At 43.3% G+C, this 17,326-nt stretch overlaps 2 protein-coding genes and 1 non-coding gene across 3 annotated transcripts; all 3 read right to left on the reverse strand.

Moving 5' to 3' along the window:
- Nucleotides 1-1,113: 1,113 nt before the first annotated feature.
- LOC135520313 (T-complex protein 1 subunit gamma-like) lies at nt 1,114-6,397 on the reverse strand. The gene is made up of 14 exons (XM_064945756.1): nt 6,289-6,397; nt 4,538-4,599; nt 4,381-4,431; nt 4,223-4,285; nt 4,015-4,111; nt 3,652-3,769; nt 3,376-3,562; nt 3,097-3,246; nt 2,874-3,006; nt 2,682-2,763; nt 2,396-2,576; nt 1,967-2,212; nt 1,752-1,883; nt 1,114-1,417 (listed from the first exon to the last, which is right to left on the reverse strand). Exons 1-14 carry the CDS (start codon nt 6,314-6,316, stop codon nt 1,325-1,327), a joined length of 1,623 nt encoding a protein of 540 aa, XP_064801828.1. The 5' UTR covers nt 6,317-6,397; the 3' UTR covers nt 1,114-1,324.
- On the reverse strand, nt 1,523-1,658 carry LOC135521440 (small nucleolar RNA SNORA15). The gene has a single exon (XR_010452575.1). It is a non-coding gene; the product is annotated as a small nucleolar RNA SNORA15 (small nucleolar RNA).
- A 678-nt stretch (nt 6,398-7,075) lies between the features above and the next one.
- Nucleotides 7,076-14,040, reverse strand: LOC135520314 (protein disulfide-isomerase A3-like). Its single transcript, XM_064945757.1, has 14 exons — nt 13,878-14,040; nt 13,685-13,788; nt 11,783-13,566; nt 11,119-11,197; nt 10,686-10,803; nt 10,495-10,602; nt 10,221-10,350; nt 9,815-10,054; nt 9,167-9,349; nt 8,975-9,083; nt 8,763-8,891; nt 8,585-8,664; nt 8,442-8,499; nt 7,076-8,321 (listed from the first exon to the last, which is right to left on the reverse strand). Exons 3-14 carry the CDS (start codon nt 11,938-11,940, stop codon nt 8,232-8,234), a joined length of 1,482 nt encoding a protein of 493 aa, XP_064801829.1. The 5' UTR covers nt 11,941-13,566; nt 13,685-13,788; nt 13,878-14,040; the 3' UTR covers nt 7,076-8,231.
- Between the last annotated feature and the right edge of the window lie 3,286 nt (nt 14,041-17,326).

Below are 17,326 nucleotides of genomic sequence, written 5' to 3' on the forward strand. Positions count from 1 at the left end.
GAACCAAAAATCTCAAATTTGGACTCATCTGACCAAACATATTTCCACCTTTCTAATGTCCATTGCTCATGTTTCTTGGCCTAAGCCAGTCTCTAATTGTCTTTTAGTGGTTTCTTTGCAGCAATTCGACCATGAAGGCCCGATTCAGTCTCCTCTGAACAGTTGATGTTCAGATGTGTACTTGAACTCTGAGGAATTTATTTGGGCTGCAATTTCTGAGGCTGGTAACTAATGAACATATCCTCTGCAGCAGAGGTAACTCTGGGTCTTCCTTTCCTGTGACAGTCCTGATGAGAGCTAGTGTCATAGGGCTTGGTTTTTGCTACTGCACTTAAAATTTACCATATTGACTGACCTTCATGTATTAAAGTAATGGACTGTCATTTCTCTTTGCTTATTTGAGCAGTTCTTGCCATAATATGGATTTATGACCACCCCTACCGAGTCACAACTGATTGGCTCAAACACATTGAAACAAATTCCATAAAATGTTAAAAATAAAACACTTAAAGCAAACCTGTTTATTGAAATTAATTCTAGGGGACTACCGCATGAGGCTGGTTGAAAGAATGCCAAGAGTGTGCAAAGCTGTCAAGGCAAAGGGTAACAATATTTTGATGTACTACATGAGTCAATGTGTTATGTCATAGTTGTCTTCACTATTCTACAATGAAATAAAGAAAAACCCTGGAATTAGTAGGTGTCCAAACCTTGAACTGTATTTTTGTGAAGTTGAACAGTAAAAAAAAAAAGTAAACCATGACCTGCATGGTTTTGTGACTTCCTTAAAGGCCTATTCAACAGTCAGGGATGGGAGTTAACACCCAGATAAAAATAGAACCTTTAGACATAACCAGAAGTAATTTCTCTGTACTCAGTTCTTGTTTTTCAATATGATGAATTGCAATGTTTTTCCCCCATGCATTTAACTTTAATAAAGCTGAAGACAATATTTTTTTATGGCGGTTGCTCATTGAGAAACGGAACCATAAGGCTCAAAAAGGTAGAACCTGTTTTCACTTTAACAGGGTACTACAGTGCTATAAACAATACTCATGGTAGACACTTATTTAATCTGCCATGACAAAAGACAATGAACTGAGTGAGTCAAACAGCATTCGATTAGAATTTTATAGCAAATCAAAAACACATGGCTACAGCGTACGCTTGACTATCGAGACACATACTTGGTTGACAATCCAAGCCAAACAATGTTTTTTGGAAAATAGCATCCCAAAAGAGAACAGTAGGCTGTCCTATGTACACTACCACAGTCTGTTTGCCCACTGGTCAACCAACCCATTCCTTTCCTCCTCCCCCATCTTCACTCAGCTCCCTGTCCTCCTCCAGCCTGGTCATCACCTTTCTTCTTGATTCCAGACACAATGTCATCAATGCGGAGCAGCAAGATGGCCGTCTGAAAGGCAAGAAGAGACCAAAATTACATTAGTGGGGTTCATGAAAACCTTTTACTGTTTATTCAAATCATAAAACAAAACTAGACTAAATGTGCTCTGAGTTTCATTGCATTCACTTTGATGTGAAGGAGATAAGGCACTGGGAAGCACTCATCCTTTAGAGTAGTAGAAGTGAAAATGTTCTTGCATGGTGTCTGACTGCATTCACAACAGACAAGGTAACACAGAATTCATCCATGCCTTTAAAAAAATATATATTGTAAACATTCAAGCATTTGTGGCAGATATATTTGACATGATCACTTTCAACAGCAGCCCATTGGCCCCTCTTACCTCCACAGCAGTCTTGTAAGTCTGGGCCTTCACAGCCAGTGGCTCACAGATGCCTTGCTCCATCATGTCTGCCAAGGTGCCAGTCTCTCCGTTCACACCCCATGATGCACAGGCCTCCAGGGTGTGCTTGGCCTACAGAGGGTAAGATTAATAAAACGATTCTGCTGTGCCCAACAAAATGACAAAGTTGCACATTTTAGAGTAAACACACGTACCCTGAGAGAGGTGAGCACGCGAATGGTGGAGGCGCCACAGTTTTGGATGAGTGTACGGGGGATAACCTCCAAGGCCTGGGCCACGGCACGGTAGGGCCACTGCTCCACCCCGGTCAGGGTCTTGGAACGCTCCATCAGCCTCTTGGACACAGCCATCTCCACCGCCCCGCCTCCAGGGAGCAGAGATGGGTCCAGAAGCACGTTACGACACACCTGCATGGCATCCTGCAAGTTACGTTCCACCTCCTGAGGGACAGAGAGAAACACATAACACTTTGTTTGGATCCACAATGAAGCATCGCGAGTGATAGCACACCATGAGGATCATTCATTCTGTCTGGTTACGGTCTGCCTGACTATGAGCTGCTTCTGCCGTAACGGAGACATCTTGCTATAGTCTTTGTGCATGAGGGGTAACTTGTTACGTACAGCCAGTATCTCTTTGCTGGCTCCTCTCAGCAGGATGGTGCAGGCTTTGGGGTCTTTGCACTCTGTGACGAAGGTGAAGTACTCGTCTCCAATCTTCTTGATCTCAAACAGGCCAGCGCCGGTTCCCACGTCCTCCTCACGCAGCTCGTCTGTACGGCTGGCGATGCGAGCCCCACATGCCCTGAGAAGGAGGATAATGATATCAGCGTTAATAGTCCGTTAACAGACTATTTAAAAGGATTAAGTGTCATCATATCTTCAGAATACTGTGTGGAATTGACCTTACCTTGAAATGCGGTTGTTGTCAGTCTTTCTGACACGGCGGATGGCTGTGATGTTGGCCTTCATCAGATAGTGCTGTGCCAGGTCTGGGGAGATGAGTGGAGAGATGAGTTTCTTTGGTCAGTGCAGGGGTAGCTTTGGAGGATTAAGAGCAGTTTGTAGAGAATTTTACATAGTGTGTGTGCGCGCGTAGTACCTGAGATGCCCTTCTCAGTGAAGATGAGGTCTGGCTTGAGGCGGATGATGTCTTCACAGATCGTCTGGATATACTCTTCCTCCATCTGAAGGATCCTGGAAAAGTCTTCCTCACGTGTGATCTCAATGTCAGTCTGCATAGGAACACAACATTTATTGGCTAGTACCTGCTACTGTTATGCATATACTGCATGTGTGCATGACTGTACACGTGTTCTCAATACCTGGCTCTCGCCCTTCTTGTACTCCAGGGAGCAGTCCAGCAGGATGATGCGGGGGTTCTTGATCATTCTGCGCATGCGGGGGTGAGTGACGTCCTTGTTGACCATCACGCCTTTTAGCACACATGAGTCCTCAATGAAGCCACCAGGCACCTATAACCATAGCAAAACCACGAGGAATCAACCAACCTGGTGTCACTATCCCAATGACCACACCTGTCACTGATGTCAATCTTGTAACTGCAAGACATTTAACATATACACGCAAACGTTAAAGCTGACCTTCTCCACTTTGGCGTACAGCTTAATGTTGATTTCCTTGCGTCCGTGCTCCTCCAACTCCACAGTGCGCACGGCGTCCAGGGCAATATTACACGCCATGGTAGACCAACGGCTCAAGGCCTTGGTGCAGATGGCAGAGTTGATGATCTTCAGCATCTGTGCCCTGTCATTCACATCCACCGGGGTGCTGGGATGGAACAAAGACAGTCGGTCAATAGAACTGAGTGTAAAAGTTTGCGAGGGAGAATTGTGTGTGTAAGTGTATGCAATCTATACCTGATGTCTTTGAGCATGTCGAGCATGTCGTCCAGGGCGTGTCTGTAGGCACTAATGATGACTGTGGGGTGCATCTGCTGCTCCAAGAACTGCTCTGCTACAGACAGCATCTCTCCAGCTAGAGACAGACCAAAGATTGAAAAAGAATGTTAACCAAGAGCCGTTTTAAAATGTGCACACAGTACGGTGCTTAGAGGACGATTGATGATGCATAAGAATCAACATGGGCCCTCTGAGTAGGAGTGCCACAACATCCAATCCTAAATAGCCTGAAGCTCAAAAGGGTACATTCACTATGTTGACTGGATCTCAGTCATTTCCATGTCAATCGAGAAATGAAACTTCCACTACCAGGCCACTTACCGAGGATGATGACTGACGTGGTGCCGTCTCCCACCTCCTCATCCTGGGTGCGGCTGATCTCAATCATGGACTTGGCTGCCGGGTGCTGCACTTGGATCTGTGTTTGTTTACAGGAAAAGTAACTTGAACAGACCTGAATTTGTTTACATTCACCATCTTCCAAAGCAGTGCAAGGGTGCTTATGGGAAATGTAGTGCAGCAACCTCACCTCTCGGAGGATGGCGTTGCCATCGTTGGTCATGACAATGCCGCCCATGGGGTCTAGCAGCATCTGTTAATAGATGGGGAACGGTTAAGACAGTTCTATTTTGGCGTCACTTTGGGATTGAAGTATCTAAGTGCCAGGAATTGTGTCTTGGTACAAACCTTCATCATGGCTCTTGGTCCCAGGCATGTTCTGATGACATCTGCTATTGCCTGTAAAATTAGACTTCGTAAGGCTGCAGGAATTTCTCATGTTTCAGCAAACATCAGAAAGAAAATTATGGGGGAAGGGGAAGTCGGAGAGGTGCGTCATCTTTACCTTTGCGGCACCGATGTTCCCTTTCTGAACCTTGCGTCCAGACTCCCTTTTCATATTCTGGCCTGAAGAGAGAAGATAATTGAGGTGGCGACAGTCTCTTAACTTCACCTAAGCTCAAAATTACTGACCATGATGCTGCGGTTTGTACAGTGCATTTGGCAACTTGACTGACAAATTGTAGGCCGATAAGTGTATAGTTAGAAGTAGAGGTCGACCAATTAATCAGAATGGCCGATTTCAAGTTTTCATAACAATCTGATATCGGTAATTTTGGACGCCGATGTTGCTGATTTTATTTGATTTTTTTACACCTTTATTTAACTTGTCAGTTAAGAACACATTCTTATTTTCAATGATGGCCTAGGAACGGTGGGTTATATTAACCAGGTGAAATTGTGTCACTTCTCTTGTGTTCATTGCACGCAGAGTCAGGGTATATGCAACAGTTTGGGCAGCCTGGCTCATTACGAACTAATTGGCCAGAATTTTACGTAATTATGACATAACATTGAAGGTTGTGCACTGTAACAGGAATATTTAGACTGATGGATGCCACCCATTAGATAAAATACGGAACGGTTCCGTATTTCACTGAAAGAATAAACGTATTGTTTTCAAGATGATAGTTTCCAGATTTGACCATATTAATGACCTAAGGCATCGCATTTCTGTGTGTTATATGATTAAGTCTTATGATTTGATAGAGCAGTCTGACTGAGTGATAGTAGGCACCAGAAGGCTCATAAGCCTTCATTCAAACAGCACTTTCATTCGTTTTGCCAGCAGCTCTGCGGTTTATGACTTCAAGGCTTCATAGTCAAAGGTATATGAAATACAAATGGTAGAGAGAGAAATAGTCCTATAATAACTACAACCAGAACTTCTTACCTGGAAATATTGAAGACTCATGTTAAAAGGAACCACCAGCTTTCATATGTTCTCATGTTCTGAGCAAGGAACTTAAAAGTTAGCTTTCTTACATGGCACAATATTGCACTTTTACTTTCTTCAACACTTTGTTGTTGCATTATTTAAACGAAATTGAACGTTTCATTATTTATTTGAGGCTAAATTGATTTTTTTATTTGTGTATTATATTAAGTTAAAATATGTGTTCAGTATTGTTGTAAATTGTCAATATTACACACATATACACACACATATATATATATATATATATATATACACACATACACACATACATACATACATACATACACACACACACACATTTTAAATCGGCAGATTAATCGGTATCGGCTTTTTTTGTCCTCCAATAATCGGTATCGGTATTTAATTTCTGAACTTACATTTGCAAGATTGTCTGCACCATCGTTAGCTACCGTTTTGCCAGACTCAAACCAGATACTGAGCCCATCCCCCAAAAACGAGGAGACACCAGAGAAATAGCTCACCTTGATCTAGCTAGTAAGGCAGATAGCAAATTAGCATCCATTAAAAATTACCCGAAGGGTTTGTTAACTACGTTAGATGCTGTGCATACCATTACCAAATAGAACACGAGCAGAACAGCATCCCTGTTTTTTCCCCAAATTGGATAAAAGTGTGTTGATTGTTCCGCTAACTACGCAGCATGACTGTCACAACTCGAGACATCACTGGCTAGCTAGGCCCGAACCCCGGGCATCAACATCGCATGAATGAAAAAGCTCACAAATGTAGCAAAAGACAATTAAAACACTTCTGTATTTAATTAATTGATAAATGTTGCAACTTTGCTTATCACTCACTCAACACGACGATTGGTCTTCCCATCATTTTGGCAGCGTGCGTTGATCAACCGGCTACCAAGTTCTCAGAAGCAGCAAAGGAAAGGCTTATTTGTTTGTGGCTGGGCGGGTTGGGCAAGAAATTACCAATTAAGGACGAGGAAATTTTGATGAACAGCCGTACAACCCAATCTGCTTGACTACGAAAGAGGAAGTCGCCAGTGGGCGCTATCTTCAAGTTAATATTGTTTTTCTCGTATGATTACCCTATCAAATCAAATCCTATGTCGCAGTACATATATGGATATTATATAGAAACCCAATAAATTACCAGCTCTGTGGTATCAATTATGTGCATGAAGGCTTAAAGTTACCTGTATCTTCAAACGTTTAGCTACATTTACTAGGCTTACCATATAGTGCTCTTCGTCACTGTTACACGCGCATGTTTTGCATTTTGGGATATGTAGTCCAGAAAGAAACAAGCCCATTCTGTGACGTCTTTGTCATTTATCAAATAATACCCATGCATTGGACATTGCCTGATCTTCAAGTTGATAACTCTTTTCATGTAAGACATCTCAAATTATTTCAATAGTTAAACAAATAAAAAGCTAAATGAGATGTAACAGTCAAATTTGATGTAAAACATTAATCTCAAGAGGTGCTAGCTGATGTAACTATACATTCTATGAAAAATAAACACCAATAAATATCACTGTAATTTGATAACAAATACACAGATGTCTAATAAAACATACACAATATAGCACATCATCCACATATTAGTATGTAACACAAAACAAAGTAGAGTGATGGAGTTTATTATAGTAAGTAAATATCAAATGGAGTTCAATATGATAAATTCAGTACAATGAGGGGACATTTCAAACTTTAAGGTTGCCTCTCCTCAAGAAGAGCAGGTGAGATGCTTGGCATAAAAGTCCAACTGAAATCTAAGCCTGTCCATAGTGCTTCAGTAGTCTTCACCCTATTTTCACACAAAAATGGATGTGTCTGCTAAATCAGTTTCCCAAACTCTGTCCCTTTTACCCCCCTTTTCTCCCTCATCGCTGCAACTCCCCAACGGGCTTGGGAGGTGAAGGTCGAATCATGCATCCTCCGAAAGATGACCCACCAAAACACACTTCGTAACACCCGCCCGCTTAACCCGGAAGCCAGCCACACCAATGTGTCGGAGGAAACACCGTTCAACTGACAACTGCAATCAGCCTGCAGACACCCGACCAGCCACAAGGAGTCGCTAGAGCACGATGAGCCAAGTAAAGCCCCCCCGGGTCAAACCCTCCCATAACTTGGACGACGCTGGGACAATTGTGCGCCGCCCTATGGGACTCCCGATAACGGCCGGTTGTGATACAGCCCGGGATCAAACCCGGGTCTGTAGTGACACCTCAGTGCCCTAGACCGCTGCGCCACTCAGGAGTCCCCTGTATCAGGTATTTTATTCAATTTTTATCTATTTGCTTAGCAGACACTTTTTTCGTTGTACCTGTAAGCAACTTCGCAAAAACTGTTGCACATAATTTTTCATTTTCTACATTTATCTATAGTCTGCGGTACCTGACTCAGAGTCAAGGACGCTACACTAGTATGCCTTTCTTGGGAATATTAATTGCAACCATCAGGTCATCAGTTTAATGGCAAAGCCAATCTGCACGTGTGCTACCTATTACTGTGCTTGCAGATGCTCCATCCTCTCACATTGAGAACATTACTCTTTTGAAGTTCCAAGAAAAAAACTGCTGATTGTTTAATTTAGAAGTCCTCTATGTTATGAGCACTCAGTGTTGCTGGTAAGGCACAGACAACCAAAGGAGATCTTCTGGTCTGAAACTGTGTTGCAATGGGTGGCTCCTTTTTTTCTCCTCATAGTTCATGTCTTCTGCTTCTTTGCCAGTCCACTCATCCCTTGCTTTTTCTTCTCTCTCTTCATTGCGCTCTCACAAGTCTTCTCTGGCATTGCCCAGGATAAGGGGATGTGTGGCCACCTCCTTCAGATAGTTGAGGAAATCATTCACCTCACGGCCACCCTATTGACAGATACGGATGGTTAAAACCGTGAAGGAATGTATCAGAATATTGATTACAGAGCATTAAGTGTTATTTAATCCATGTCCTTTGGAGGAGGAAAAGTGGTGCTGTAGCCTAACCTCGTATTTCCGAGGCTGGTCCTTCTGTCCTGCTGGGACGAAGAAAATAGTGGGGAAACTGGGAAGAAGAACAACAACAGATGAGATTAAAATAGCAGATTACAGAGTAGTAGACATACACAAGACAAAAAGTAGAGGCTCACCCCTGGACATCGTAGGTTGTAGGAACGTCGTTAGCAGTGGCATCCATCTTTGCTATAACAATGTGGGTGTCGGCGGACAACTGTAATGAAGAAAAGAAAAATCAAAATAATGAGCGTCTGGATGATGGTTTGTAACTTTCAAAACCAGCTAAGCAACACTTGCAGATGTGAACCTCACCTGTTCCCCAAGCTCTGTGTATTTGGGCTCCAGGCTTTTGCAGTGTCCACACCAGGGTGCATAAAACTCCAGCAGCACGTCCTTGGAAGGGTTGTTCACTAACTCCTCAAAGTTGTCCGCCACCACCACCTGCAGAGGCAAAAGGGATTTGTTTAAATATCTTCCTACCATATTTGAAAGCGACAAACGTTTGTTGGTTCTATACTGCTCACCTTGACTGGGCCGTCGTTGTTTTCGGGAGCAGCCTCTGACTTGACCTGCCTCTTCAGTTTACCAGCAAAGTAGTCCTCCAAGAACCTCTCCAGGGATTTCCCATCCCGTCTGCAATGGAAGGACATATGAGCAGTGTGACAGCTGGCCAGACTGCATAAGGGTCTGTGATGGTCATGTGTTATTTAACTCACGTGAACTCCTCCTGCATGCTGTACTTGTGGCCCTCCTTGTTCCTGATGGTGATGAGAGGCAGCTCTCCCCCGTCGGACGGCCCCAGGCCAAACTCCTCCTCCAGCTCTTCCTGGAACTCAGCCCTGTTGGCCACAGCGTAACTCAGCCCCTGAGACTGGAACTGAGTGGCCACTTTCATCACCCTAGGGAGAGAGAAGGGGTAGTAAAAGAGTGATGGAGAGAGAAAAAGAGAGAGGAAGGTATAAGTTAAGAGCAGCTTCTTTCCCTGTGCTGTGGCTCTCACCATCAGGTTCATAGGGACTATGTGACTTTACACCATGCCATCATCATTCTGTAAAACCTATAACCTCACTATACTGCAATTGCACTTTGTACACCTCTGCACAACACTACATATACACACATCACGGTAGCATCCCTCCCTGTGCATAGATTGATAAATTCCTACTGTAAATTGTATATTCTTACTGTAAATCAGTGTATAATGTAGAGTTCTTTGCGTACTTATATTGTATGTAGACTTTGTGCAAATTCCTCTATCTGTATATTGTCTATAGATGGCAGCACCATTTCACTGAGTCAAATTCCAGGTATGTGTATATGTAATTGGCAAATAAAGGTGATTCTGAAAGGAGAGTAGCTCTCACCTGTTCCTCCAGTAGTTGGTGCCCTTGATGTTGCGGAGGTAATCCACGTCGTAGTAGGCCACCAGCAAGTCCCGTCCCCTCATGTTCTCTCTGTTCTCAGCAGTCAGATGGGGGCACAGCCCAAACACATTATCTCTGATGAATTGACGGAGAGAGGCGATCGAGACAGCCTCATCAGACTTGACCAAGCTGTCCTCAAACTTGCTGTTGAGTCGCGGGGGCCGAAAGAGCACCACCGTGCTGGTTAAGAGAGACACAAGGATTGTGACATCATTATAAGGTACTACTACTTGGCAATAATCTATGATGTCCTATCCAACTAATGTGCCCTCATAGTCTAGTGACCAGAGGGCTGAAGGTTCAGAACCCAGGTGGGATTATATGTAAGGGGAACTACAGCACATACTCTGATTCCACGCCGTGTTTGAGGCCCAGGCTCAGGTCTGCAGTGTGGGCAAAGCGGTGGCTGTCTCTCATGGCACTAGACGCCTTCAGAAACTCAGCCATCTGAGCGCTGTCAGCACTTGAGAAAAAACCTAACAGCAGGGAGGGAGAATATAAGTCACTCAAATAGTTCACAAAAAATAGACCTTTTTAAAATACAAAAAACTGTATGCAAATGTTTTATTTCAATAGACTAAAGGATCTCTACTTTGCTGTGATTAATAAAGTCAACTCACCAACCACACTGGCTTCAAAATGGTTGACGAATGCATCTAGGTCTCTCTCATTGTGCAGAGGAACGGAACTGGGACCTGCCTGTTTTTTCATGAAGCTCACAATGCCATCTACGGGAACATGGGACAACATTAGATGAGTCATACATACACCAAACCACAAACCAGAACAGCAATGATTTTAAAGTAGCCACCTGCACTCCTGGGTCCATCATAAGCAGCAAAGTCCTCTCCATTGCGGAAGATTTTGAGTGTGGGGTACCCATTGACCCCAAAACGTCCACACGTCTCAGAGTTCACTGTGCAGTCTACCTGGGGAAAATGACAGAAACTATTTATTAATATACCGTTAAATAGCAGTGCATTCAGAGTGGCGGTATCCATAAGCAGCCCTGATGTTAAAGCTACTGTGGGAACAAAGATAAAAGAGAAGTGCCACAGCTACCATGTACAGTTGACCCCCAAATTTTTAAGCAATACCAATCATGTGGAACAAAAACTGGTAACAAAAAAAAAAAGAAAGTGTAAAGTCACACATTTTGAACAAATGGATTTTAACTAATCTGGATGCAAGGAAATACAATGCATCCTTTGGGGTATCGTGTGTAGACAAACTAGTATACTCACTTTAGCTAAAGACACTGTCCCTTTTAGTTTTGTTGCTGCAGTTTCATATTCTGGGGCTAGTTGCTGGCAGTGACCACACCTGAAAGAGAGATGAGATGGAGGCGCCATACAAAGAAAAGGAAGAGAATGTTAAAATGTCACATGGGAAAAACGCTAGAATCAATAGTGTGACAGCTGAGATATCAGGTGGCTCAGAAAAAAATGTATAAGAGAGACCTAGCCTAGTTATAATCCACTACTCAAATATGTCAGAGCAGAATGCACTGACTCAAGTCATGACTCCAATTATAGCTAACTAGATCCAATTATAGCTAACGTGATTTAGTGTCAGTTCACTCTCAGAAGTGAACTGGTAGTGTAATAGCTAACACGATATATCTAGCTAGAATTAGTATGCACTGTTTATGGCGAAAATAATAATCTAACACTGTTAGAGTTTGAATTGAGCAGACACATTGAGTCAAGATAGCGAGCGAGAGTGTAAGACAGTTTAATCGGCTAACGTTAGCTTCAGTTCTAAATGCAAATAGTTCATCTACAACAGTGTGCGGTATAATAAATATTAAAATTAGAAATTAATTTTTATTTACTATACATGTTTAGATGGCTGTCGTTCCTTGCATGCTAATGAATTAGCTACAACGCTAGCTATAACACTGCTTACCAAGGCGCGAAGAACTCCACCAACACAGTCTCGTACTCTGCTATCATGTCATCAAAATCAGAATCCCCGAGCTCGAGCACGTCGCTGGCGGCTACAAAGACGTTCTGCTGAGCCAACGCAAAAAGCAAGAACATGCGAAATGGACCCAACGTACCCATCGCAGCAGAATTAAGTGCTCCCAATAGCGATATACTGTAGCTGATATCCTCTGCTTTTCACTACCTCTCACTGCTCTGCATTCAATCAAGTTCACTGCCGGGTGGGAGTGAGTGTAGTGGAGCTGTGACGTGATCAAGAACATCTGTGTAGGTCTAGGTGACGTCTCGATGTGCGCCTTGGAGATTGCACTCTTATATTTCTCATAAACGAAAGGGAATTAATCAAAAAGGCAAACGGATAAATTACGTTTATTTTGTATAAAATATATAACTTTTGTACAGGTATTATTACCGTTCATATTTCCCATATTGTGCCATACATGCACAACTCAGGGAACTGGAAAAAAAGTATACAAAATATGTACATTCCTGGACTAAAACCTAATTTTTCAATGCTGATACCGATACCGATTATTGGAGGACCAAAAAAGCCATTACCGATTAATCGGCCAATTTTTAAAAATGTATTTGTAATAATGACAATTGCAACAATACTGAATGAACACTTGTTTTAACTTAATATAATACATCTATAAAATCAATTTCGCCTCAAATAATGAAACATGTTCACTTTGGTTTAAATAATGCAAAAACAAAGTGTTGGAGAAGAAAGTAAAAGTGCAATATGTGCTATGTAAGAAAGCTAACGTTTCAGTTCCTTGCTCAGAACATGAGAAAGCTGGTGGTTCCTTTTAACATGAGTCTTCAATATGCCCAGGTAAGAAGTTTTAGGTAGTAGTTATTATAGGACTATTTCCCTCTATACCATTTGTATTTCATTAACCTTTGACTATTGGATGTTCTTATAGGCACTTTAGTATTGCCAGTGTAACAGTATAGCTTCCGTCCCTCTCCTCGCTCCTCCCTGGGCTCGAACCAGCAACACAACGACAACAGCCACCATCGAGATTGGATCCCCCGAGCTGACAAGGTGAAAATCTGTCGTTCTGCCCCTGAACGAGGCAGTTAACCCACCGTTCCTAGGCCGTCATTGAAAATAAGAATGCGTTCTTAACCGACTTGCCTAGTTAAATAAAGGTATATAAAAATATGAAAAACCTCTCCCAAAAATACTGATTTCCAATTGTTATGAAAACTTGAAATCGGTCCTAATTAAATCGGTCATTCCGATTAATCCGTCGACCTCTAACTTAACTTTTGCCACACTAAGAGACTGTGTTCCCTAGTCCCTCAGTAGTGCATTTGAGTGATAAGACAAAGGGTGTATTTATTTCAATAAATTAGTGATGTACACAGTGCTCACTGTTTAAAATTGGTTATGGTAAACTTGAAAAGCTGCCATCTTTCGAGCTGCTGGTGTTGCTTCCGCTCAGGTGATCTGATATGAGTTTATTAAGTGTTCATATGCCCTCAATGTTGCCTCCAGATTTCACTAGCCTTGAACTGGTTTCTGGAATAGTTTATATGTGGTATGAATGTACTGCAGTCACAATAATCCTCTCTGCTCCTCTCCTTTGAAGTGTCTGAACTTGGTTCTGTCCTTTTTGGGTTGGTTCTGTCCTGCTCCTTGTCTGTGACTGTCTGCTGTTTAGTGGTCATAGTTTCATCCTCTAAGTTGACCTGGCAGGCAGCGGTGCGGAACAGATCCCGAAACCGCCGAGACACCTGGACAAGAGAGAGGTAAAGTAGTCAGTGGACTAGGGTTCATTTCACAAGCCAAGACTTTTCAACAAGTGCATTACTGTTGGATCTTTATAGTTCGGTTACAAAAAACAACCTTCACCTCATTGAGTGTCTTAATCGCCAAGTTGGGTGAAAATTGCCTGGAAAGTACTCCGATTGGCACCTTGCTGCTGACAGGTGGTTAGAATGACACGGTCAGCCTCCCTGTAACCCAAAGAGGATTATCACTCTTTAACAAAAACATTTTAAAACATTAAACAAAGATCAAACATTTTCAGGCTTGTCTCTCTCACCCTGTCCAGAGTATGACCTTCTCCCCACTGGCAGTGAGGGAGATGTTTTTGGCACACACAGGGATCAGAAGAAGGGTTGGGACAAGGCTGCAGGGGTTTCTCCATCTCCCCACTAAAGGGTGTTGGGGGGCCATCAGACACCCCCGAGCCTTCTCCATCCCCCTTACTCCTCTTCGGCGAGGGGCTGTTTTCTCCCCCCATCCTTATCCTCCTCGTCATCCTCAATTTTGTCATCCTCTACCTTCTCCTCAGGGATGGAGAGTGAGCCTTCCTCAGGACCCTCCCATGAAGGAGCTCCTTGCTCTTCTGAAAAGCATAATGGTTGTTTATCTGCAATGTGTAAAAGAGTTTAAAGGGGGGCTGAACTTCCTGATTTGGCTCTAATATTTTTCAGAAATGAGCAGCCATGACTGAAGCCAAACGAGAGTTGTCCAACCGGCCTTTACCACCACAAACCACTTGTATGGCGCTGTGTAGGCGAGCGGTTTGCTGACCAGAGTGCCCTATGGTGGCTGTGGGTTATGGTATGGGTATAAGCTACGGACAACGATTGCATTTTGTCGATGGCAATTTGAATGCATAGAGATAATGGGCCTCAGGATCTCGTCACAGGGTGTTATTTATCCGCCTCCATCACCTCATGTTTCAACATGATAATTCACAGTCCCATGTTGCAAGGACCTGTACACAATTCCTGGCAGCTGAAAATGTTCAATTTCTTCCATGGCCTGCATACTCACCAGACATGTCACCCATTGAGCATATTTGGGATGCTCTGGATCGACGTGTACAACAGCGTGTTCCTGTTCCCGCCAATATCCAGCCACTTCACACAGCCATTGAAGAATGAGAACATTCCACAGGCCACAATCAACAGCCTGAATAACTATGTGAAGGAGATGTGTGGCGCTGCATCAGGCAAATGGTGATCACACCAGATACTAACTGGTTTTCTGATCCACACCCCTACATTAAAAAAAAGGTATCTATGACCAACAGATGCATATCTGTATTCCCAGTTATGTGAAATCCATAAATTAGGGCCTAAATGTATTTTCATTTGACTGATTTCCTTATGAACTGTAACTCAGTAAAATCCTTGAAATTGCTGCACGTTGCATTTATATTTTTGTTCAGTATAGATAACTTGACCAGGTCTTGTGTCTCGAAGTCGTCTAGACGAGCTAGTGCTAGCCAACTTATTTCGCTATTTAACTTCAGCCGGCTGGTGTGCGACCGTGGCAAAATTGGTTAGACATTGATTAGTTTCTCTGGGACTAGTTAGGGACAGTCAATGAATTACACAATGGAAATGGGACAATATTTTTACATTGCACATCTTTTAGTTGTCTCATTAAATGCTTCCAATATTTGTATATGCAATTCTAAAATGCATAGTTGATTTATGTTTTTAAGTCATAGACATTTCATATCGTCTGAGATCCCCACGTATTGGAAAGCTGCCGCAGTCATCCCCCTCTTCAAAGGGGGAGACAGCCTGGACCCAAACTGTTACAGACCTATATCCATCCTGCCCTTCCTATCTAAGGTCTTCGAAAGCCAAGTCAACAAACAGGTCACTGACCATCTCGAATCCCACTGTACCTTCTCCGCTGTGCAATCTGGTTTCCGAGCCGGTCACGGGTGCACCTCAGCCACGCTCAAGGTACTAAACGATATCATAACTGCCATCGATAAAAGACAGTACTGTGCAGCCGTCTTCATCGACCTTGCCAAGGCTTTCGACTCTGTCAATCACCATATTATTATCGGCAGACTCAGTAGCCTCGGTTTTTCTGATGACTGCCTTGCCTGGTTCACCAACTACTTTGCAGACAGAGTTCAGTGTGTCAAATCGGAGGGCATGCTGTCCGGTCCTCTGGCAGTCTCTATGGGGGTACCACAGGGTTCAATTCTTGGGCCGACTCTCTTCTCTGTATATATTAATGATGTTGCTCTTGTTGCGGGCGATTCCCTGATCCACCTCTACGCAGACGACACCATTCTGTATACTTCCGGCCCGTCCTCGGACACTGTGCTATCTAACCCCCAAACAAGCTTCAATGCCATACAACACTCCTTCCGTGGCCTCCAGCTGCTCTTAAACGCTAGTAAAACCAAATGCATGCTTTTCAACCGTTCGCTGCCTGCACCCGCACGCCCGACTAGCATCACCACCCTGGATGGTTCCGACCTAGAATATGTGGACATCTATAAGTACCTAGGTGTCTGGCTAGACTGTAAACTCTCCTTCCAGACTCATATCAAACATCTCCAATCTAAAATCAAATCTAGAGTCAGCTTTCTATTCCGCAACAAAGCCTCGTTCACTCACGCCGCCAAACTTACCCTAGTAATATTGACTATCCTACCGATCCTCGACTTCGGCGATGTCATCTACAAAATTGCTTCCAACACTCTACTCAGCAAACTGGATGCAGTTTGTCACAGTGCCATCCGTTTTGTTACTAAAGCACCTTATACCACCCCCCACTGCGACCTGTATGCTCAAGTCGGCTGGCCCTCGCTACATATTCGTCGACAGACCCACTGGCTCCGGTCATCTACAAGTCCATGCTAGGTAAAGCTCCGCCTTATCTCAGTTCACTGGTCACGATGGCAACACCCACCCGTAGCACGAGCTCCAGCAGGTGTATCTCACTGATCATCCCTAAAGCCAAAACCTCATTTGGCCGCCTTTCGTTCCAGTTCTCTGCTGCCTGTGACTGTAACGAATTGCAAAAATCGCTGAAGTTGGAGACTTATCTCCCTCGCCAATTTCAAACATCTGCTATCTGAGCAGCTAACCGATCGCTGCAGCTGTACATAGTCTTATCGGAAAATAGCCCACCCAATTTTACCTACCTCATCCCCATACTGTTTTTATTTATTTACTTTTCTGTTCTTTTGCACACCAATATCTCTACCTGTACATGACCATCTGATCATTTATCACTCCAGTGATAATCTGCAAAATTGTAATTATTCGCCTACCTCCTCATGCCTTTTGCACACAATGTATATAGACTCTTTTTTTTCGACTGTGTTATTGACTTGTTAATTGTTTACTCCATGTGTAACTCTGTGTTGTCTGTTCACACTGCTATGCTTTATCTTGGCCAGGTCGCAGTTGCAAATGAGAACTTGTTCTCAACTAACCTACCTGGTTAAATAAAGGAAAAAAAATATATATATATATTTGGCAGCATTGACAAACATTTTGTCCATGTGCATTGTCATTTACTGATGGTACCCAACTAGCCCCATAGAGATATTGAATGTCAAACCAAATTGACCATAGGCATTAAAATCAGGTCGCGTGCAGCTGCACTCCGAACGGATGATTACTTGGGTGCTGCCAGCTGTGGGCAGGATTGAAATAAACCCAACCCAAGGAAAACAGTACCCTTCATTCCGTGACATACAATTATTTCCTATCATCTCGCAAA

The sequence above is a fragment of the Oncorhynchus masou genome, chromosome 29 (genome assembly GCF_036934945.1).
Source record: "Oncorhynchus masou masou isolate Uvic2021 chromosome 29, UVic_Omas_1.1, whole genome shotgun sequence".
Lineage (NCBI taxonomy): Eukaryota > Metazoa > Chordata > Actinopteri > Salmoniformes > Salmonidae > Oncorhynchus > Oncorhynchus masou.